Raw genomic sequence first — 24,345 nt, forward strand, 5'->3', positions numbered from 1 at the left:
AATTAAAATCTGCTATTTCAGGTCCATTTCTGAAAACCGGTCATAAGCATTTTTCATTTTAATAATCTTGTTCATATAAAAGTTGAATGATGATCAATTATAAATAATTATCTGCTCTTTCCTGTACAAACAAACAATACAAGCAGGCATTAAATCATAATTTGTAATAATCACTTGAGGTACTTTTATACATCATGATGACCGTTGGGCCCAAGAGCTAGGCCAAAGTTTGGCATATTTATCAAACGGGCAAGAACTGTCAGCCCAAGCACAGTACATGGACCATTGTATCTAGCCAAGCCATGTTTGAAGCAGGATATGCCTGATAAGCTACCACATAAGCTCAACCAACTGCCCACCTCATCCATAACAATGGTGCTTCACATGCATAAAAGATCAGCAAGATGGATTGACTGGTCTCGTATGATTGATACCAGGATATTTGGGTCAAGAAACCTGACAACATTGGAGATCCTGAATGATCTGATATTTGTCAATACTTTCATCATCACTCAATAAAGTGCCACACGTGTCAATGTGTAATTGTTTTTGTTGGAAAACAATTGTTTTCTGTAGTGACTAAAGCATGCAAATATTTAAAGCATACACCATTATTTTCTTAACCAAAGCTGCACCAAAGGAGCTACAGCTCATGTCACTCCCTACCCCTGAAAATACATAGGTGTTGGTTGGTCAGAGAACTAATATAACAGGACTCCATGACAAACCATACACACCCGGATATGCCTAAGCAAATCAAGTGTTTTTCCCTGGGACCATGATAATTGAACACACAAAAAATCACATATAAATCTATGAAGCAATTTTCATTGACTATGCCAATGAAAAATAACATTATTTCATGTGTGGAAGAAACATCTTAAGACACAGGCATGCAAGAAAACAGATATAAACATCATTAATACTAGTCTAGGTCAATGCCATCTATGCCTCAAGACTAAGTTCTATCAATTCCTACATAACTTTAACCTCCCATAACCATGCTTGGGTAATCCAATCTGTTAGCTTTAACCTCCCGTAAACATGATTGGGTAATCCAATATGTTAGAGAAGGCCAAAAAAACATAACATGTAACGTCCTTTACTACTAAATTTTTAAGGTTCTTCATTTAAGAAAATTATGAGAGTATCAATACCTATCCACATCCGAACATGTGCCTGATATTGATACTTCAACAAGGTAAATTTGTATTCCAATTTCCAAAGGCTATAATAGTATTTGTAGTCTAGAAAAAGAAATAAGTAAATACTAATTTTGACTTTCCCTGCACCTTTCATCTTACATCTATTTGCTAATATCCAGAACCACAAGTTTAATAGGCATCCTGTAAAATAAGGTCCACCTGTGACATGGAATCATGGATTACATATAGGTATGCTAGGCTTATCTTTTAATTATCATTATTAGAATATATTAGTCACCTATCACATAATTAATAACTAAATCTTAGTTACCTTTTCACAACTTTTGTTGGAACAGAAAAGTCTGAGCACAAGTATGATGGTCTAGACTCTAGAGTGTCGACAAGGCACAGTTATTCATACATATAAGCGCAAGTTTTTTCTTATAATTACCTATAAAGTCATCTGCCTCAACAAAGGAAGAAAATGGTGTATCCCCACTAAATCATCAAGTTGGCAACAGGTCCCAATGTTTTGTTAAAACACTGAGCCTCAATATTCTAATCTGACATTTTGTGCATGATGCATAAATCTTACAATATTGATATGAGGTTTAAATTCAAATAAAAAGAGATAACTATGTACCATCAAAGTTTAACTAAAAGGTCACTATCAGAAATCTTTTACCTTTAAAAAGAGGAGATGGCGATACAATTCTGGATCAAGTGAAGGCAAGTCATGCAAGTAGTTGTGCCTAATGGACATAGGGCAAAAGCAAATATTAGTTCAGCGGAAACTATGAAATAACGAGCATAAGCAACCATAGTGACAAACCAACCTTATAAAGGCAAGAGCTGTCAGTGAAATATTACAACAATATATTTACACAAATAACTGCCATGACTTCATTAGTTGATTTAATTACTTCATGTGTATCAAATGCTTCCTAATTAGTACCATACAAAAGCTCAAGAAGGATCCATATACCTTATCTAGATTAATTTTCTTGTTCTCAAGATATTTCCACAATAACGCCACTGAGTTTATATGCCAATGTAATAATCGACAGATGATGCTCGTATGTTTCTAAATGTTGTTGTCTAAAACTTTATTACAAAAATTATACTCCTGTTTTTTATTGTTTTAAGGAGACTTTTGACTTTAAAACCAAACCATCAGATTGGGAATAGAATCTGGCAAAACATATTGGTCCAAGCTTTAACCCATTCCACGTCAGTATCTCTATTATGCCCATGATTTGATAACTAGATAAGACAGCAGGATCATGTTAGCTAAATCTTTTATTGGGTCATTGAAATGAAAACCATAACACCAGTGTGTACCTTAAAAATGTTAATATGTAAGGCTAGGTCATCCATAGAATCTATACCACACATTTGATGGGACTCTACAATGACATGCTACACAAAAATTTTTACTTCTGATTAGTGAAACTTAGTAAACCATACCCTCACATGGACCAATAGTCAAATAAATTCATCAAAAGCATACTCCTAGTAAATAGTTGACCCAAGATTCACCATCTCCATACTGGGCCCCATTCTAGTGCCACTTGTTATTATGTCGATACCGGGCCAGTTCGGCATACTGAGTGCAGTACACACCTCCCCCCCCGTACCACATAGCAGTACTGAATCGATATGGTACCATGTGGTACATCCTATACCACCCAATTGAGTACGGTATTGCAAGCCTTGAGCTGAACTCAGCCTTTCATAGCTCTTAGTTTATTTAAGAAAAAAGCAAGAGATGGACTAGAAATACACACAAATTTGAAGCATGCGCAACCTTACTTTCGTTTGAGTTTGCTCAAAAAAAATGTTGCAAATGGTACGTCAACAAGAATCCCTTCATACATTGCCTACAAGAAAAACAAACAAGTAAATATCAAACAATGCTTTAAGCCCAATAAGTCTAGAGATACAACTAAACCAAGCATCCCAACAACTACCACATACAGAATGGATAAGGTAAAGAGAGATTGAAATGAATAAAGGGAATTTACAAAAGAGCAAATGCATATTTTGTCCCAATCTACCCACATAGAGATATGGCTGAAGGCAGAGAAAATATGCATGGAGGATCTTCCACATCATTAATATCAAACTCAAATAACTCCAAATTATACAATGTGATCACATCATTACAAGATTCAAAGTTTGGGCTGAAACAGATCGATTTCAGCTAAAATCAATCAGTTCTGGTCTGGTATTAGCCAATTTCCATGGAGAAAAGGATATTTAATATTAATATTTATTACCATGAGACTTAATCAAGATTTTAAATTCCGTGAGATGAGGTAATTCCGATTTTCTCATGGAATGGGACGTGCAGCCATCCCACTCAGCCCCGACACTTGGGACAAGGGACATTCCAAGATGTCCCGATCGAGACGCTGGGATGCTGATGGGACATCCTTGTCTCAACACATGGGATGGTACCCCCGTCCGGTGTCCCACGGGATATCCCACTGAGACCTGAATCCTTGGGCTTATAATCATGAGACTATGAATCACTTCATCTCCAAAAGAACAAAGTTTGAAGTTACAATTGCAACTTGAAACAAATCGACCTTGGCCAAATCAATTGGAAACTACCTGAGTTTCAGCTGAACAAGACCAACTTCAGTCTAGTTTCAGCTAGTTTTGGTGGTATTGAGAAAAGGCTTGTGCTGCGGTTTTACTTTCTACACTTGTAGAGTCAAGTTTGCTCATGGATGATAAGTAAAACCACTTTGAGCATTTTTTGGAACACTAAAGTCAAAGTTTCAAAAATACAAGATTTGAACCATGTTACTATAACCTAAAACAATTTTGTGATTAGAAAGCCTATAATCCTGTAGATATAACTTTTAATTATGGATGAAGTGGCAAGATGAAAGAAATCTTTGGGTGCATTGCCTTGCTTTATTCAGTTCTAAAGGTTAAATCCCAAAGTGCCATCAGGCGTTGCAATCGCAGATATGCTCAGATTAAAAAAAAAAAACAATGTACATAACTCCAGTTCCTTTTAGAGCTGATACATCAAACAATCCATACCTTCTCTGCTATCTCGTTCACATTAAGTCATCTTTTACATTAGCAACTAATCATAACATGATTTTACATTAAGTGGTACCCATAACAATTAACTTAAAAATCCACAGAATCATTATACAAGATATAATGTGTTTGTTTTCTTTTAATTTTTTTTTTTTCAAAAAAAACATTAAAAGTTGTCCCAACAAGATAGTGGTAAAGACAAACATACAATTGAGCCAACATTCACAAGTCCTAAGCATACAAGATCACTGTTGCAGCCTCAAACAATTTGCCTACTAGTCCACAAGATGTACTTCCCCCAAATGCGAAAACAGGCACAAAACATTCGAAGGAATACCTTTCCAAGAAGACTTCCAAGAAAATGGAAAAATTGAAGATGTTGTTCATGTATCAGTCCTGATCCAGGGTTTGGATACAGAAGATGATCAGCCGTTTCCTAAAGAAAGCAACAACAGAAAAGAGGGATGAGAAACAAGATGTTAGAAGAACAACATAAGAAGAAACACTCAAATGAGTTTTCTGTTCATCTACTCAATGTGAAATCATCTACATGCTAATATGTTTTATTATTTTAATAAAGATGGTGCTTGTAATATCTTACAGAATTGTTAAAAAAGTACATTGGAAATATCTAGGAAAAAAGAAGCCAACTCAAACTTGTTTAACTATCATGATTAGAAAGTCTTCGCAATCACGAGTGCAGTTGTGATTGTAAATCATACTTATGCAAAAAATAAATTAGATACACCAGCACATATAGAAAAATGACCTGTAAGACAAGCCTATACAAGTTATTCAACATATGGTACAAGAAAGAGTTTTAGCTAAAGCATTGTTTTAGTTCAAATGACTGACTTGATGCATTTATGACCGAAAAAAGAAAGCAAAGCTCTATTTTTGATAAATGACCACTATGACTAAGTCGCACATTATTTAAAATATATTAATACAGATGGAAGGACCATCTAAACAAAGTATCTAAGTCTCTGAATGGTTTCCTTTTATAACACTAATCTGCCAGACATTAATTGTATGTTCTACACTGATTAAAGAATATTGAAGAGCAAGAAGTGCTTGTAATTCATTGTTATTATCAGATCAATTTTTTGCCTTCTAAATTCAAGTTTATCACTTACTAAACTTCCCATTATCCTTATAACTAAGGTTTGCCATCTCAATACCAGATCCCATACTGATACAATCCTATTATAGTGTCAGTACATGGTGCGGTACTTAGGTAGAAGGATGGCATTGTTTCTTTTTTCTTTTTTTTGGTTCGTTGGGTGGGGGGGGAGGGGGTTGACTAATTTTTCTCTTACGAAACCAGTAGCCAAGTGGACCTTTCATGCAAAATCCCACTTTGCATCTTACTTCAGTTTATATAAGGTTATCATAAGTAGGAATATGTAAATGGATGTGGGTTCTATCGACATTCGAGGATCAGGGGCGGATACAAGGGGCGCTGGCAGCAGCGATGTATCCAACCACCCACCTCGAAAAAAAAAAAAAACAAAAAGAAAAAAGAAAACCCATACAGTTTGACACCCCCTCCCCCCCCCCCCCCCCCACACAAAAAAAAAAAAAAAACTCTCTGTAGCTGAAATCTTCAATACAAATTTAAACCTATCCATTTATATAGAAAATCTAAATTCCAGATCTACTGTTTCCCAATACACTTTCTAATCTTTCCTAAATGATACGCAAAAATATGATTTCCATATCTGAAATAGCTGCAAGTTTGTTCACTCCGTTGCATATGCAATTTCACATACACCTCTTCCTATTTACATTATTCTATGCCATCCTTCCCTATTATTTCACTCCTATCATAACCCCTTGGCCTCTTCTTTCCTTACTAATCTACTCCAGTTTAGTCTTTCGGATTCATATGTTGCTCAATCTCTCATTCATAGAGACAAATAGACACAGCACGGCTTGCAAAAGGACTCCCCACCTGAACATGGGAAGAACATTTGATGCAACATACACCATAGATGTGGTTTATCCCAAAAACAAATGCCATACATTCGGTTCTACTAGTTGGCGATGGAACAATCCCTTTAAATTCATGCGGCATTTCTATCCATTGTTATCAACAAACTTAAAATCTTTTACAGCCATTACAATCTATAAATGGAACTCAGCTAGAAAGAATTTTTTTCAATAAAAAAAATAACAGAGAAAAGGAAAATGATATATGTCATGGGCCTAAAACATTAAGGGTATTTGTTTTATCCAGAATATCAAATGGATTTTCTTTTATTCACCCTTTTTTAAAATGAATATCTATGTCTAATTATATGTATATCAGTATACAGACTGGACACTATGGTAGATGTATTGTTAACAGTTAAATTCTTCTTATATTTCTTGTCACTGTTTTCATGGAGAAATTCTTGATCACATGCACAGTTTTTGTCCTTATTTATTTTTTATAATATTTATATTATATGAAAACTATTCTTGTTTACATGAAAGAAAAGTTCTAAGAATTCTTTTGGAAAACTGTTTCAAGAATATCTGTGATAGATAAAATCAATTTTTGATCAAATGGATGAAAATATTCAATAAAAACTAGTGAATAATTTTTATATGGAAAATATTTAAATAAAATCACTCAGTTAGCCTTGGCTTACTGTTATCTCTTCTTTATTAAATTTGGATTGCATCTTGCTAATTCTTTATCATAGAAAATATTTATAAAATATATTTTTATATTTTCTCAAGTTATAAGTATTATCTGTCATTTTCAATAATGAATTATGTGGCCCCCGAAGACAAATCCTGGCTCTTCCCCTGTCAAGTGTCAGGGATGTCATCCAGCTTTGGCAACCTATACAAAACTAACATGTGATAACATAGAATTGTAAAGATGAATTGCTCAATGTACATTGGCAGATATACAATTAGATCATTTCTCATTCACAAAGGATAGAATATCATATGTGATAGAGAGACCTTCTTAACAAAATTCGCATTCATATGTTGAAAATCCATGGGGCAAGCTATTAATTTCTCTAGGAAAAAAAAGGAAGGTGCAGAGGGACTAGCAATTAAAGTTGCATAACATAATAAGTATCCACGACATACCAGAGCAAATATGGTGGAAATATGCAGGCATCATGTTCAACAAAGTACACAAGAAACCTGAGAAAACATCCAGGTATCATAGGACATACTTTTTTTCTCAAAGGTCATTGTGATTTTTATAGTTACTTGGTGCTAAGGAACCATTGGTAGACTAGTTTATCCCCACCAATGGTTAATGCCTGTGTAACCTTTAATCCAATAGCTGCCATTTGAATCCAGATTAATACTCATACACATTTATGGCAATAATATGACTTAGTCTACACTAACTAAAACAGGATACAAACTTGATCATAAGCTTTTGGATATACACTCTGTTATCAAAAAAGCAAGTAATGCCTGTTGCAAAGTTGCCTTCATACTCTTATATTACAATGAATCCCATAAAAATCGAATTACAAACTCTAGTTTAAACTGAGTATATAAATATACTGAAACATGCAACTACATCATGTAATAAACAAGAGAAACTACGCCTATCGTTATACTGTGAATGCCTGATGGCATCCAAACGGCACTAAAACAAACTCATCAAATTGCATAATATAGAGGACTAGTTTACACGGAAGTGAAATACTTACCTCTTTGAGTGTGTGCATCTACTATATATAATGCAGAAACCCAAGAACCTGGCATGGTAACACTGACATATGGGCATATTATGAGGGCAAAGGTTTAGCAATAAAATCAATTAAATGCCCCACACCAATTGAGAGAGAGGGAGGGAGGGAGTTTCTTAAGGCAAAAGTCTTCACAGTGTGCACATCCCCATTTCACCTCCCAAAGAAGCCCAGCCACCAAAACTCTTAGGTCATGCCAAACATTAGCACACATGACATCTTATAAAATTCCCAAGGCATAACCAACTGAGAATGCCTTGTGCCCAAATGCAGCGCTAGCTATCTGAAGTTAAGAATCCAGGCCATTGATCACATTCTATATATCCCAAAATGCATGTAAATTGAATTTCAAGCAGTTTAAATGGTACTCCACCTTGGAGACTTGCTTGTGATATTTTTGTTTCTGATACTGAAAAGCTGTCAAGCAATCACTTTGATGTATGAGCAAGTCTCAAAAACATGTGAAATTTTCCACACACCCCTTCTTGAGAGGAAATTGTCCATAGACATTTTGGACGTAGTGTATCATGGCTAACAGATAGGAATGATTGATTTTGATGTCCCTTCATGTCTGTTGATAACAACATGCATCTAAGTTCATTATGTCTTCAAGATGGTTATATGTATGTAGCTAACTTATGTACTAGGTTGATCATTAAAGCCTATTAGCATGCTTACTGTTTTGCATGTTATTACTAGTCTACATTTGTGATTCATGATCTAGCAAATAAATACACCTAAAAAGGAGATACAAACCTTAAATAGACCATACTGCACATCAAAAGCTGCCTGCGTAATGTTCTCCATAAAATCTTTAAAAATCCCACCCCCATCAATTCCAGCCTCTTCTACTCCAAATTCATTGACAAAAGTTACCCGAATCTGTGGGCATCAAAATATTGAAAACATTACATCCCATAGCAGTTTCAATAAGAACAGTTGTTCATTGTTTTTTGTCATCTGACAAATTAGCATGTTAGTTGTTGCTCAAGGAAAAAAGATAGTACCGGTCCTCGAAGATCTTCCTCAGACAACATGCTCAACTGATTGAAAGCATCTTCAAGAATTCGATTTCTTCTTATTTTGAATCGATTTCTTGATAATGCATGATGAGGTCCATTTCTTTCCCTAGAAGCTTCTAGCTGTGACTGATGCATGAAAGTGACATAAAATTAAGCAAAAAAGATTATGCTAACGACACACACTCCATGAACACCATATCATGCATGCAGGATATTAAAATAAGGTGGATTATCCTAGTGGGAAATCCTCTATGACATATTCTTGGAAACACTAAAACAAATGTACGATCCATAATTAACAAAGGCAATGAAATTTTAACTTGTGAAATGTTAATCAATGAAGACGTACAGCGAATATTCTGACCCTGCTTGTAAATGGCACCAAAAATGGGGCATGTTTCAATATTTCAGAAGCTCGAGTATTTCCAAGTATGGCCTGGAAGGTTAAATAACTGTCAAACACTCTCATGCAGAGGCATGCATTTTAGTTTAAAAAAAACAAACTCGGGAAATTAGTTACTTGAGAAACAAAAGTTTCACTCATTGCTTCTTGAGAATGGAAGTCACTACCCGGGGCAAATGGCCTTCTGTTATTCCAATCTTGCAACTGCAGCAAGAAATATACAGTTCTTTTAGGAGAAAAAAAATATTTATCTAGTGATATAATTCCCATATTTTTCAGAATAATGCAGATGACAGCATCGATTAATTTTTCCATCCAGAAAGAAACAATGAAGCACTTCGAAGAGCCAGTACATTATGTAACATAAATGGTCTTAGAAAGTATTGGTTATGCTACTAAATATACTTGTAGGGTTTGTTTGGTTGGGGTACGATAGACAATTCCTAGAAATCATTTATCTAGGAAAATGATTGTGGAAAAAATAAGTTTTAATATGTTTGGTTGGTGGAAAAATTACTCTCAAAAATAGCATAAAAAAAAATTACTATGTTTGGTTAGAGGTAATCTCATATGGAAATATTATCAGATTTCCTACAATACCCTTGAATAAACAACTCAAGTAATAACATTTTTTTCTCAGTGCATTTATTGACCATTTATGGCCCACTTATATAATATTGTCAACATTAGCTAGTCCAAATATTGAAATATATTTACATAAGTTAATAAATATTTTTAAATTAATTATACACATATTAGAAAATATATTTCTTATTATAAATAAAAATTTCAGTATATTTTAGTATATAAATAAATATACTAATTATAAATAAATCCTATTTATTGATAATTAATTAATATTTTTAATTATTCATTAATAATGAATATTTATTAATAAATATGTTAATATCTTAAACATGCCGTTATATTTATATTAAATATATCATTATTTATAAATATTACTAATCAATATATTAATATTTTCATAATAGACTAATATAATATTAATATAATATATATTAATATAATTAGTGCAATATTAATGTAACATATGTTAAGGCATTTCCATCAAGAAATTATATTTTTAGATTATCTCCACTTAGTTATCCAACATGGGAGTAGTATTTGTTTTACTTTATTTCTTGGAAAAATGGACACAGGACCCACCATTATTTTAGCATCCCTCTCATCCACTTTTTGTACTAAACATGATAATCTAATTGGGGGTTTATTTTCCCATACTAGATTCCCCCAACCAAATGGCCCTTAAATAAAAGTCATGACAATAAATACCAAAAAGGCAAAAAGCTTGACAGAGAATAAATCAACACATGACCAAGAAGAACAATCTTCACATATCACCGATAAAGATAAATAGTACATGTACCAATAGACATTCTCAGAGCATGAGTGGGATCAAGCAGAATAGATTGAATTGGTATGCACATGATTGACTAGGCTAAACAGTATAGAACTTAACTTATTTAGATCAATGCAAAAACATAAAGCTCCATTATACAGTCATTAGTGGGAAAAGAATTTAAGACTACAATGTTTCGCAAGGTACATAATTCAATGCACAGGCTTTTAAGATTGCTCCATTATTGACCTAGGTGTCACAGGTTCAAACCATAGAAACAGCCTCTCCACATTAGGATAAGGGTGCTTACATCTAACTCGACCCAAACCTCACAATGGTGGGAGCCTCATGCACTATGCTACCATTTTTAGGTTTTAAGGGTTGATTTATATTATATTATTACAAACTACAAATTTAATTAATGCTTCACAAGAGTTAGTTTTGCATGTGTCATGTCATTTTCTAATTGAACCAAGACACGGAACTACTAAGATACATATCAAAATCTAGGGCCAACTTGATCATCAACTTGGAAAAGTAGGTACTATTTTTGGTTAGTCCGGTATGGTATCGATTCGTCCCCATATCAATACACCGAATACAGGGGCCCCATCTCAGTACCATATCAAAATGCCAAAAGCCTCACATCTTTCTATATTTTTTTTTTGGTTTGTAAGGCTTGTTATGCTGTTCGGGTGAATTTCTCTTTAGTGTTTTAGTTATAATTTCAATGGATGTGTGATACCGAAGTGTTAATATTGGTACCAATACTAATTGAGTCAACATGGATCAATAAACTATCAACAGTTATAATTAAAACAACACAAAGTATGGTATTGTTCAAAGTAAATGTGTAATTATTCACTTTATAAATCAAATCCCAAGTGTCTATGGATCTTGTAAACATCTGGGTCTGTAGTCCAGACCTTGAATATGATACCACCCTGGTTATCCACATCCCTAGTAGTTATATAACATCTGATGGTAATCCAACAATAGCGCTTGATATTGCGACTGCATGTGCATATTAGCATAGGAGATTAGCAGTCTCTACTCAAGTAGTAGAAGGTAGCACCATATTCTTTCCCCTGGCTACATCTGTATTCCATAGGAGAGATAATGTGCAGAGTCAGATCCCCTGAATAAGATGACTAGAAGAATGCATAAGGATTCTATATAAATGGAACAAATATCCATTCTAATTATTTGATGCTATAAAAGATTGGTCTCTTGCATTAGATGAGATCTGCTATACACTTAGCCAAGGTATGCTGAACCGGTACCGCCGGCCGTATCGGCCAACCAGCGGTATGATTCGGTACGGTTTCATACCGTACCGAACCGACGAAGGCAAGCGGACCCGAACCGGAAGAAGAAAAAGAGAGAAACAGAGAGAAACAGAGAGAGAGGAGGAAGAAAAAAAAAGAGGGAGGGGAAGGAGCCGGCGGGGCCGCCAGACGGCCTCCGGCTGGCAGCCGGAGGGCGCAGTCCGCACGCGCGGCGCCGCGGGGGTGAAACAGGGGCGTCGCCCCTGTTTCGCGAGTTTTTTTAGAAATGATAGTTTTAAGTGAAGCCGGCAAATAGTTTGCCGACTTCATGATTTTTATTTTTTTTTTAAATCTCTTAAGTCAACAACCCAGTTGCCGACTTCATGAATTTAAAACCAAAAAAAAAAAACGAAACAGATGACCGTCTGTTTCGAAAAAGAAGGGAGCAGAGCCGCGGAGGGGCTCCACCCGCTCAACCGCCCTTAGGCCGTCGGCGTCGGCTCGCCGGCCACCGGGGGCCTCACGACGGAGGTGCCGTCCGTCCGATAGATCCCTTCCCCCCTCCGAGCGCTCACTCTCTTTCTCACTCTCTTGAAAGCCCTATCGAGCGATACGGGGCTCGAAAGCCCTCCGGCAGCCGCAGCCGGCCACCGCCGACCTCCGACGTCTCCCACCTCCCTCCCTCTCCTCCTCTCTCTCTCTTTTTCATTTTTCCTCTTTTTTCTTTCCATACCATCGGTGTACCGAATTTACCGATCGAATCGTGCCGGTTCTCCGTCGATCCGATACGATACGGGGTGTACCGGCCGGTTCGGCACGGTATGGCAAACACTGCACTTAGCTATCTAATAAAATGGCAGATTTGTTGTTAATCTACAGTTGCTCCATTCAATGTAACAACTCTCAGGTATTCTGGTATTGCTTCTCATCACATTTCACATACCATCTAATTTTCCCAATCAAATTGGCTTCTAATATGCCAAGTAAGCACATAATCCTCCTACACCTAAATATAGCTTCTCTCAACGGACACTGCAATTTCTCTATTTAGTCATGCCATAACCATGATCACATGTGTCTTGGCTGCATCATCCCTAGAACTTTTCCTTCTATGAGTGCATCTTTGTATCATATCTAGACTTTGTTCCAGCCCTATGATGTCGATCCCGTATGGCAGGGGGGAACTCTACCTCACCAGTGAACGAACTAAGCACCTGAGAAACCGCCACCACTACTACTCCAGACCCATCACCAGAAATGCCATTATCATCCACTTTAGTATCATGAGATGAACTAAGCAAGCCAAGATATAATAGCTCTATGTCTCATTGTCATCTTCCTGAACTGGTATATCATTAGCTGCCTTAACTGATGCTTCCCCTTGGATTTGCCATGTGTTCTACCATGAGTAGCCCTAGAGGCCCATGCACCATGTTATGACCTAAACATACACAAATCGGATAGCGAATAAGTTCTCTAACTCCTATCGGGTATCCTATGAAGTCTCACTCATGGTGGGTGAAATATTCTTCTCTACGAATCTATCCATCACATGTGCACTCACCTCCTTCACAATTGTTATGTTTGGTCGTGGAGGATCCCCTAGCTCATCTAGCATCGGCTCGTCTCGAGCCCACTGATCTACAACCCATCTAATCATAGAAATAGAATCTTCATTGTTACAAGCAAAAATATCAGCCAAGAGGTCTTCTTGTCTATTTTCCTTCCCTTGATTCTACCTCTATCACAACCTTGTATTATGGTGCATGAAAATCAAGTTGTCAAACCTTTTGTATGTCAAAGTGGTTTCGCAGCTTGTTATGGATCAAGGTACTCCAGTTCCAGTTGCAACATTCATTGTACCAGACTACCAGCCAAACTAGAGTTTGTATCGACAAGTAGACAAGCCAACCAGGATGCCCCATTTCAAGCAATATCAATGACTTGGGGCATCTCGATGTCACTTGCTGGCCAAAACAATAAGGTACTGGTTGTAACATTCCATTTTGATAATAATTAAAAATTTAAACTCTTGGTCCACAGCAAGGTGTCAAACTATCTGACAAGCAATAGGCCACACAATTTGGTTTTTACATATTAAAATATGAGGTTGCAGCAGTAGTTGAACGAGGGAAAGGAGTACAAATAGGAAGGCCTGCTGGCTCATGACTTTGTTCATGATAATGATGATCTTATGGTTAGGTTGCAATCAGCAGACTCGAGACAAGCCCATGCTAGATGAGCCAGGGGAGGCTCCACAACCAGATAGAACCATCATGAAAGAGGTGGGCGTGTGTGATGTGGACACATAGACAAAGGAGAATATCTCATCCACCACCAGTAAGATTTGACAACAATCAGGGAACTTTAATCAGCACTTTGATGAATAGATATTCAGGTCATAGGGCAGTACATGAGCCTCTAGGGCCGGTCAAGGCAGTATGCACGGCAAGTCCACAAGGAAAGCGCAAGTGATCAATCCATTGAGGTAGCTGATGACATTTCAACTAGGAAGATGATAATGAAACACCAAAGCCATCAACTTCCAGCATGCCTATATCATCTCGCAATATCAACAACAACAATAACGGCAATTCCAGTAATGGGTCTGAAGATCAAAATAGATGGACTGGAGATGGTGGTAGTTATTCTCCACAGTTCAGTCCATTCACCAGCTAGACAAAGTTTGCACACCACACGGATCACATCTATGCGATCAGAAAAAAAATCTTGACATGACAAGAAGATACTATCGTACAAAAGGAGAGGATCTAAGGATAGTGCAACTCACGACACACTCAATCAGGATTATAGGGATAGGTATATAGAGAAATTGGAGAGCGATTAAGTTAACTATGCTCAGGCTTATGAGAATTATAGCACCTGAAATACTAGAAGCCAAGTTGATGGCAAACATTAGACGGGAGGTGAAAGAAGATAAGCAGTCGTACCAAAATACCCAAGAGCTCCTTTGCTGAATGGAAGAAATGAGCTTTGTGATAGATCTGCATGTGTATCAACTATCGAATAACAAGGTGGACTTTCTATTGTATCAAATAGAGTGCACTGTATGCTCCATCCACTTATGATCATTAAGCATTCCGCTACTCATCTCATCGGAGGGGATTCGATTATGCACATTATCCCTCCTATGGGTATGGGTATAGCCAAGGGACAGAGGATAATGCTACCTCCTAGCAGGGATGGTCAGTCTCCTATGACTACCACATGCACACATAACTGTAGTATCAGAAGCTACAGTCAGGTCACCATCAAACATATATGACCACCAGTGATGGAGAAAATATCTTGATTGTTATAAGATCCTAGGTAAGGACTACAAACAAAACTTGGAAATCTACGAGGACCATAAACACTCTACTTGGAATTAAATTTATAAAATGAATTATTGTACATTCTCCTTCTACAATACTATACTTTGTTTGTCATTTAAATTATAAATGTTGCTAGTTTATTAATCCATATTAACTCAATCAGTGTCAATACCAATATCAACACTCAAGTATTGTACATCCATCCATTGAAAATGCAACAAAAACACCAAAAAATCCACTCCAATAACATAACAAGACTTAAAAACAAAAAACAAAAAAAAGAGGGACCTTTGGAGTCCTAGTAAGGTATCAGGACCAAGCCTTATAGTCATGGTTTGCTGTACCGCTCATACGGGGTATACTATACAGTACCGGTCTCGTACCGAAATGTTGTCTCATACTATACTGACACTCGATGATACTGTCTCGTATCATATCGAAATATAATAAGATGGTACCTGTATCGGGCCTCATACCAAGACGGCGAATCTTGCCTTATATTGTGTAATGTAACGATCTAACCCGAAACCAATACCGGCACAATACTAGCTTTAGATCCTTGATTTGGATAATGTTAAGCCCAACACACTAGGATCACTTGCAACCCCATTGTATGTATAAAAGTGATTACCTTTGCTTGATGTCAAAAAGAAAATAAAGAAATACATATTTAAAAATTACAGCTACAATCAAGGTATACCCATACTGACATTGTACCATACCATATTAGGGGGCGTTTGATATGAGGTGATCACCCCAGGATCAAGGGTGATCTGGGTGGAGTGGATGAGATCGTCATGTTTGGTTTAGTGGATGAGATCGCAGTGATCCCAAATCAACCCCATTCCTCAAATCACCACCTAACTAGTAATCCGAAATCAGTCCTTGAGTACAGGTATCCAAGATCACCCAACACAGTGACCTTGAACCACAATATGATGACCAAAATGCACTTCGTAATTGCCACACGTCTTTTGCAAGAAGGAACTCCGTCCTCTCAAATAGGAAAGGCAGGTTCAACTTTTTGAGCCATCCTCTCTATAGAAGAGAAAGAACTTAGAGGAAGAGGATCAAGAGAGATCATCCCCCTTTTTCACCGTGGAGATTGAGAAGAGGAGAGTCTCTCCTCTAAGCATTGTTCTTTTTGTCAATTAAGAAATCACCTAAATTTTGGGCATTGGCAATCAAACTGAAAAAAGAAAAAACTGCATTAATTGATAAAAACTAAGCTGAAGAGATTTTTGGCAATTTTTTTTGGGAAGTGTAGATTCTATTCAAGCAAAGTTATTAAATCCGGCCCGGACCTTGATCCAGATAAGGCACCAGGTCAATGGGTCAGCGGTCCAACCGTCGGATCAATGGTTGAACCGACGGATCAATACACAAACAGAGAAGGTGGAGGGGGGGCCTAGCGGAGGTGGAGGAGGCGGAGGAAAGAGATCTCATACGGAGGAGGAAAAGGCGAAGGGGTGAGGGATCCAAGCAAAGAAGGCAGAGGGAGGATGTCCCAGACGATGGAGGAGGCGGAGGGGGGAGGAGGATGTCTCGGACAGTGGAGAAGGAGGCGGAGGGGGGCGGGGGTCGAGCGGAGGAGGAGGAGGAGGAGGTGGAGGGAGGATGTCCGATCGGACAGTGCAGGAGGAGGCGGAGAGGGGAGGGGGCCGAGCGGAGGAGGAGGAGGTAGAGGGAGGTCTCGGATGGCGGAGAAGGAGGCGGAGGAGGGAGGGGGTCGAGCGGAGGAGGCGGAGGGAGGCCGGAGATCACGAATGGAGGAGGCGAAGAGGCCGATCCCGAGCCCTATTCATCGAAGATTTGAAAAAAAAAGATAAGCAGCGATTACTCACTGGAGGAGGCTTCGGTCGTCCTCGTTGGCTCGTCCTCAGTCCCCACCACCGTCGGTTGCTCGATCCTCCTCTTTCACTACCGCCGCCGCCGACTTGGTCACCAAAGGGAAGACGGGGTCAAACTCAAGAAGTCGAAGGGATGATGGCGATGAATGGTAAAATCCTAAACAGGTTTTAAACCAAAACTCGATTGGGTTACACCAGGTCAAGCAGTTCGCAGTCCAACCGGCCGGTTCGGGTTTAGCTGGGTTTTAAACATAAACGGGATTTAAACAAAACTGGCCCGATCTCATGGCTGGATCATCGGGTTTTCAATCTAACCAGCCAGGCCTGGTCGAGTTTAATAACACTGTATTCAAATATAAGAGTTTTCTATTTCATGGGATTGATTTGCTTGATTTTTTAGCTATATCTATTATTGCTTTCTTGATGCCCATTTGGATTATTATTATTTTATTGTTATGTTTATTGTTACTATCGTATATTGTTTAGGATGAGTTTCTTTGTTCATGAGATAAAATACTGAAATTGCGTATTTGATCTGTTATTTGAATCCCTTGGACAATCTTGGAGGTTTGTTTGTTCATGATCTTTTTTGGCAATGCACATGATCAAAAGGTCATTTCTTGTACAGTTTTGTGTTTGTAATCTGTTTTGGAGAGGTATTGGCAATGAAAATATCATTATTATGGTTTGATGTAGATGATGTAACACTCTTTTTGGATGGGTTTCATAGCAGTAGATAAAATTTAGCATTCTTTTTCAGGAAAATGGTGATATTCGAGAAACTAATTATTTTCAAGCTTAAATGGAAACAAATCTGGAGCAAATGTTGAATAAATATTACCACACATTGTCCTGATGCCGATTAATAATTTTTTTGTCAAGAAATATGCCATCCGAGTACAGATGTAATACTAAATTAAATTTATTTCATGGATTATGTCAAAATACAGATGGCCGCATGGTGTGCATTGCTAAGGGTGGATGGTTATACGTTTTAGTTTCACAAAGCATGCTGTTTGGAGTTTTGGTTCAGCATCTCATAGGTGTTGCAACATCACTTGTCATCCCCTCTTCCATCTAGAGGAGATTCCAGGTTCAAAACTTGGAGGGTGGTTCTCCAAGCATTTAGACCTGGGTGATTCTACTATGTGGAATTATTTTTGCAGTTCGAATGCACTTGTGACGATAGCTTTTGTAATGAATCTGAACATACATTATTGAATACTTATAACTGCAGTTTGAAGGAGAGATAGTTGTCTGTTCATACTTACTCAGAGCTGCAGCTGGTGGTGGTTTCTCTCATTTTACTATCTTGTTTAGTTTTGCCTGGTGTCAATCTTATGGTTTGTCTATTATGGATATTTGTAATGAAAAGAATAGTTTGGATTTTTGTGGATTTGGAGTTTGGATTCTTTAGAAAACCTCATTTCAAGTGAGCCATTTTTTTCATATCATCTGTACTTCTGTGATTGCTTTGAGCTTGTGCATGACCTCCTATCTACATTATGTTTTTTTTTTTTCAATGTAGTATTGTAGCTATATTATTTTTAAATGTAACATATGGACGTTAATAGTTCCTCCTATTTGTCATTTTGCTGCGAGAGACATGAGACAGATGGTGGCTGTGGGAATTATTAAACAGCCATAATAGAGGTAACCAAGTTTGCTGCTATGAAGTAAAGCCTGAAGCCAAAAGATATGGGCTACAACAGCCATATAGAGTTCATCTTTTGAGTCGGGGTGAAAGTAGATTGGATAATATCCGTTCGGATCCATTTTGTATCTGAATCTATCCGAATATGAATAGAAATTTGAGCATCTGACTAATATCTGTATCCATATTTATATCCATCAAAGAAAAATAGATATGGACATGGATAGACAACTATCTGATCCGTATCCGAATATCCAATTCGATTTATAATCCTATTTAAATTTATATATCACTCAAGAACTTTTGATGAAAAATATATAACCACATTAATATGCTACTAATTTTACTTAACATCCACTTAGTAATATCTTTGATTCTATGCTCATAAAATTTAATGATCCGACTTATATCTGTATTTGTATTCATACATCTAGTATCTGAGTTGTACCCATATCCATATAAAATAAATATGGATATGAATTTTTGCATCCAACTAATATCTGTATCCATATCTGTATTCGCCAAACAAAACAAATATGGATATGGATATACAGATATCTGATCTGTATCCGATCCAATTTCAGCCCTACTTTTGAGTCATGTAGTGGTGTTGATAGGTGCTAAGAGTTTGGTTTTAGTGTTAGCATTCTTTTCAGTTTTTTAAGTTTAGACACAGCATAATATGGTTGAAGTTTTGTCTCCAATCTTTGGTTATATGGACCTTCAAGACAGAAATAGTTAACCTTTTTGCAATATTGCATGATGCAGAACCTGTACTTGAAGGTCACATAATTCATATTTTCAGCGTTCTAAATGGAAATGAACTCTTTATCAGTTAAAGTGTTTAATCAAGTATAGTTTCGCCCTATTACCTGGTCAGACAATTCTTGATAATTTTATGTTTATGTCACATTCAGTATGTTTTTGGATGTTTTATGCCTAACACAGGATTAATTGCAGAATCTGACGATGGTAGGACATTCATGGTTTGCAACAGATGGGTAGAGTTGGATTGGGAGCTCAGGATAAATTACATCACCCCTACACATCACAAGAAAGAGCAATAAATGAATTTCAGATGAAGTTCTTTGACAGGACAAAGAATCAACGGTCTCATTGCAAAAATTTCATGTTACCCTAAATGCCATACTTGGTAACACAAGGACTACAGTGAAACAAAGAAGGAAACAGTTATGCAGTGCACCTTGACATATCTGAGCCTTTCTTCTAATTAGTTATTTTTTGCATAGTATATTTAAATTTGTAGTGGTATAATAGTTTATTTTGCAATTCTAGACTTGCACTAGACACTATTATCAGGCTGTATATAAGTGGGATGACTCCACTTTCAAGAGACAAAACTTGGGCCACTCATTGCGAAGTTCATATCCCTGATCTGCAGTATCAGCACGATGAAACAGCAAATGTTTGAGATAGGCAAGTGACTACTGTATTTTATTTCCTACGAACTCTATCTAAATTGCCATTTTGATTTGACGTTGTCAAAGAGACAGCCTATAAGTATAATCATAGAATAGATGCATATGTTTGTCTAGCAGTCAAAATACAATCATGAAAGTAAATCATAATAGAACAGAGATGGCCCACACCCGAAATCATGAATCACACACAAGTGGAGCTTGATTGCCAGCTTCCAAGTGTATTCAATTTGAAATCCATATTAGGCATAAATCTCAAGGAATTGTATCCAAAACCTAATATGGCCAACATAAATGGAAAGTCAAAAGCTTGAACCTAAATCTAAAATCCTCAGATCTGATGTACCAAGAACTGTGTCTAAATCTTAAATCAGAAAAAAGCTTACTCAGGACCAAGCTAGATCCAGGCCCAATCTACCCACTTCTATGTAATCAAATTGCTCAATTCAAAGAACAAAACAGAACTGGATAGCCTGCAAATCCATCAATTTGGATTAACACACATTCTAGGCCAGCCCAGATCCTTGAGAAATTCTGTACTTGAAAGGGACCCAAACCATGAAAGTAAATTCTTTGGCAATTTGGCCAGGTCATGGTGACCTTCATAGGACGATAAAAACATGTTGCAAATGGTTGATGCTGCAAGAATTTAATCAAGGTTTTAAATCTCATGGGATAGGGTTGTTCCGATTTTCTCATGGAATGGGGCGCACCGCCGTCCCGACACTTGAGACAAAGGATGTCCCAAGACATCCCAATCGGAACATTGGGACACTAGCGAGACGGCCCTACCCCAACACATGGGATGGTGCCCCATCCCAACATCCTGTGGGACGTCCCGCTAGGATCTGAATCCTTGGATTTAACTATTATTCAATTTGTCCAACCTTAATGTCAAGAAAAGCATTTTTGATCTATCCAGTCCCACCCCATGTGGGTTGAAATTAGTGTTCCTTTTTGTCTATCAATGTAGTGCCAAAACACCTAATAATGGGGTCAAGGGAGATGTCATTTGCACTTCATTATACTTGAGATATATCGGATCTAAAACCAGAATAGTCTAATTTTCTAGAGATAAGAGCCATTAGCAAGGTTTTAAATTCCGTGGGATGGCTGTCGCAGTTTTCCCATGGAACGGATGCACTACCGTTCCGTCCCATCATGACACTTGGGATAGAGGATGTCCTAAGATGTCCCGATTGAAATGCTAGGACACTAACAGGACGGAACTATCCAGACACATGGGATGATACCCCATCCCGATGTCCCGCAAGACGTCCTGCTAGGACTTAAATCCTTAGCCATTAAAAGTATAGTCTATAACAATATGATAGTCACTATAAGAATCAGCATATTTGCTTACATTCTTAATTCATAAGAAATTAAAATACACAAAGGGCATGCTTGGTTGGAGAAAGCTGGGCTTTAGAATGGGAATAGGAATGAGTAACTCCCGTTGCAGCTATTTGGTTGGGGGGAGTCCCTTCCCAATCCAATTCCAGGGAGAATGGGGATGCATCAATCTCCCACTATCCAATCTAGACACACACCCAGTATTCAAATCCTATTCCGATTCCAATTCCGATTCCAGTCACAAACCAAATGCATCAGGGAATATGACCATTCCGATTCACATTCTAATCAATTCTGATTCCAGTCATGAACCAAATGCACCCAAAAAATCCATCTAGCATATGTCAAGAGTATTTTAGGTATCATATGGCCAGTGATCTGGATTCCAGTGACATTCCAAAATAGGTTATTTGTGGATACCCAAAGATCCTTAATCACGAGAACATGGCATACCAAACTTGATCATCATATATCACTAGAGATCATATTACCCCAGGATGAGGATCATCGGTATTGTTAGAACACCATGGTGACCTCATTTGGGTCGACAAACACACCCTTAAGAGTTTCAGATACAGTACGCTTCTTGGTGCCAACACTGGGTATTAAGATGCCGGAACATGTGCTGATGAAAAATTGTACACTGGGGCATAGCAGCAATGATACTCTACCAATGTAGGACGGTATGGCTGGTGCCAGCTGTTTAAGCATTGGTACTTCCACCCACAGTTGGATGTAAATCATAATGCAGAAATTAAAATAAAAAAAAGAAAAAGGTTAGCAGCAGTTTTATGTACCTGGCTTAGAAGTTCAGATATTACATCCTTGGATCTATTTTTGATACTTTCCACAGAAAGCTTCTTATGGCTGGAGGACAAACTAGTTGAAGATTTTTGTGATGAAGAGGCATGCATAGGTATTGTCCAGAAGAGCTGCCATAACGCCTGTGAAAGAGATCATGCCTTATAAAGAATAGCATTTCACTTATATATGGACCTAGTTATAAAAAACAAGATACATGCACCATAACCTAATTACAGTTTAGTCACTGCATTAAGCCAGTTATCATACCTCAGAAAATCAATTATGAAGTTTTTAAATTACAAATTACCTGCTTTAGAATTACAATTAAAGATCTAGTATCTTTCAGTGAGAGAGGTTTCTCCTGCTCATAGAACTCCTCGTTATCGACAATCATCAGCATATGCCTGATAGATCATAGAGAAATGTGCCAGTTATGATGCTATATTAAAGCTTTTTTAGTAGGCACTTCCAACTTTTTGATGTTAGGAAATGATAAAGGATCCACAGAACAGGGGCAAAAGAAAAGAAAAAAAATGAAGAACATACAAACAAATAGTTTTAGAGCAATATCAAGATCAGACAGGCAGCCTTACTTGTACACTGGACAGAAAACAGCAAGGGGCAATAGCCAACCCAGAGTATCTCCAGGTAAATGTGCTGTTAGCTTCGAAAATATTGGCCAGTTGTTATTCTCATGGCATCTTTTTATGAAATTCCAAAGTGTGGGAACAAGCTCAGTTCTGTAAGCTAGTCCGGTCATCAAGAGTGCAAGAGGCAGCGTATTGAATGTAACATGAAGGAAAGCACAAACAGCACTTATAGCTTCCACCTCCTCACTAGATGGCCCATCCCTATCAGAAATATCAGCGTGTAATATATCTCTAAACAAAGCATTCACCTGTTCAGAATGTAAATTTCAGCTCCAGGAAGAGACAGTAATTCACATATGCATAGAGAGGAATGGACCCTTTTGGTAGGTAATTGGCCAAAAAGATTAATAAAGATTTAGCATACCAAATGCTGAAGAAGGCATGAATCCATTGCACTGCATATCTGCCTTTCTAAATCAATATTAAGAGTTTCCTTGAACTCTTCTTCCATGATTACATCATTGCCACCTGGTTCTGAACACTCATCACAGAAAGGTTAAAAGAAGCTTCCAAGTTAAAACACATGAATAAGAAACCAAAAAACAATGGCAGAAAAAATATAACAAAGGAAATGTCATTATAGCAGTAAGAAGCAGCAAGAGGATCTGGGTGTAAGATATACTACTAACAGTTAAAAGCCCACCAAAAATGCATGTCTCCTAAAACTAAATTGAACCTGGTAGCTTCCCATATGTACACCCCATGCACCAAGCTAATGTATGTCCTCTAGTTCCGACGCCATGTATGCACCATTGCTATGATCCTGAAATCTAAATTTATTGGACAGTGGCATTTGCTGCGCACATGATTGTCCTTGCAACCTCATTAATGCCCATGAAATGTTGGATAAATGGCTGTGATTGTTAATTTGATAGATTTGTTCTTTTGTCATACAACCAAGTTTGGAAGGCACTTCACATTCTTAGTAATAAGAGCTGAATCAAGGTTCGTCATGCTAGAACCGGACCCTGCGCTAGTCGACCGGTGGTGCAGTTTGGAACGCCCCCATACCATTGCATATATAGGGCCCGAACCGACATGGCAAAGAAAGCGGGAGAGAGAAAGAACTAGAGAGAGGGAGAGAGAGACAGAGACAGAGAGATAGAGAAGGGGAGAGGAAGGAAGAGAAAGGGAAGGAAAAGGAGACGACAAAGACACCGGTGGTGGCTGCTAGAGGACCACAGAGGCCCTCAGATGATCGGAGCAGGGAACTCCGAATTGAAACAGGAGAGAGAGAGAGAGAGAGAGAGAGAGAGAGAGAAGGAAAGGGAGTGGAACCACATGGATGTCAC

At 37.7% G+C, this 24,345-nt stretch overlaps 1 protein-coding gene across 7 annotated transcripts in view; it reads right to left on the reverse strand.

Annotated features, from left to right (window-relative positions):
• Positions 1–24,345, reverse strand: part of LOC105059777 (E3 ubiquitin-protein ligase UPL6) — a 68,522-nt gene that overhangs the window by 15,242 nt on the left and 28,935 nt on the right. For all 7 annotated transcript variants that reach the window (XM_010943210.3, XM_073244938.1, XM_073244937.1 and 4 more), the window contains 11 exons: positions 23,418–23,527; positions 22,997–23,301; positions 22,711–22,807; positions 22,397–22,543; positions 9,458–9,544; positions 9,287–9,373; positions 8,923–9,063; positions 8,672–8,797; positions 4,543–4,641; positions 2,958–3,025; positions 1,831–1,897 (listed from right to left, as the gene is read on the reverse strand). In XM_010943210.3, the coding sequence (XP_010941512.1) occupies positions 1,831–1,897; positions 2,958–3,025; positions 4,543–4,641; positions 8,672–8,797; positions 8,923–9,063; positions 9,287–9,373; positions 9,458–9,544; positions 22,397–22,543; positions 22,711–22,807; positions 22,997–23,301; positions 23,418–23,527 (1,334 nt within the window). The remainder of the gene's footprint in view (positions 1–1,830; positions 1,898–2,957; positions 3,026–4,542; positions 4,642–8,671; positions 8,798–8,922; positions 9,064–9,286; positions 9,374–9,457; positions 9,545–22,396; positions 22,544–22,710; positions 22,808–22,996; positions 23,302–23,417; positions 23,528–24,345) is intronic.

Source organism: Elaeis guineensis, chromosome 10 (genome assembly GCF_000442705.2).
Source record: "Elaeis guineensis isolate ETL-2024a chromosome 10, EG11, whole genome shotgun sequence".
Lineage (NCBI taxonomy): Eukaryota > Viridiplantae > Streptophyta > Magnoliopsida > Arecales > Arecaceae > Elaeis > Elaeis guineensis.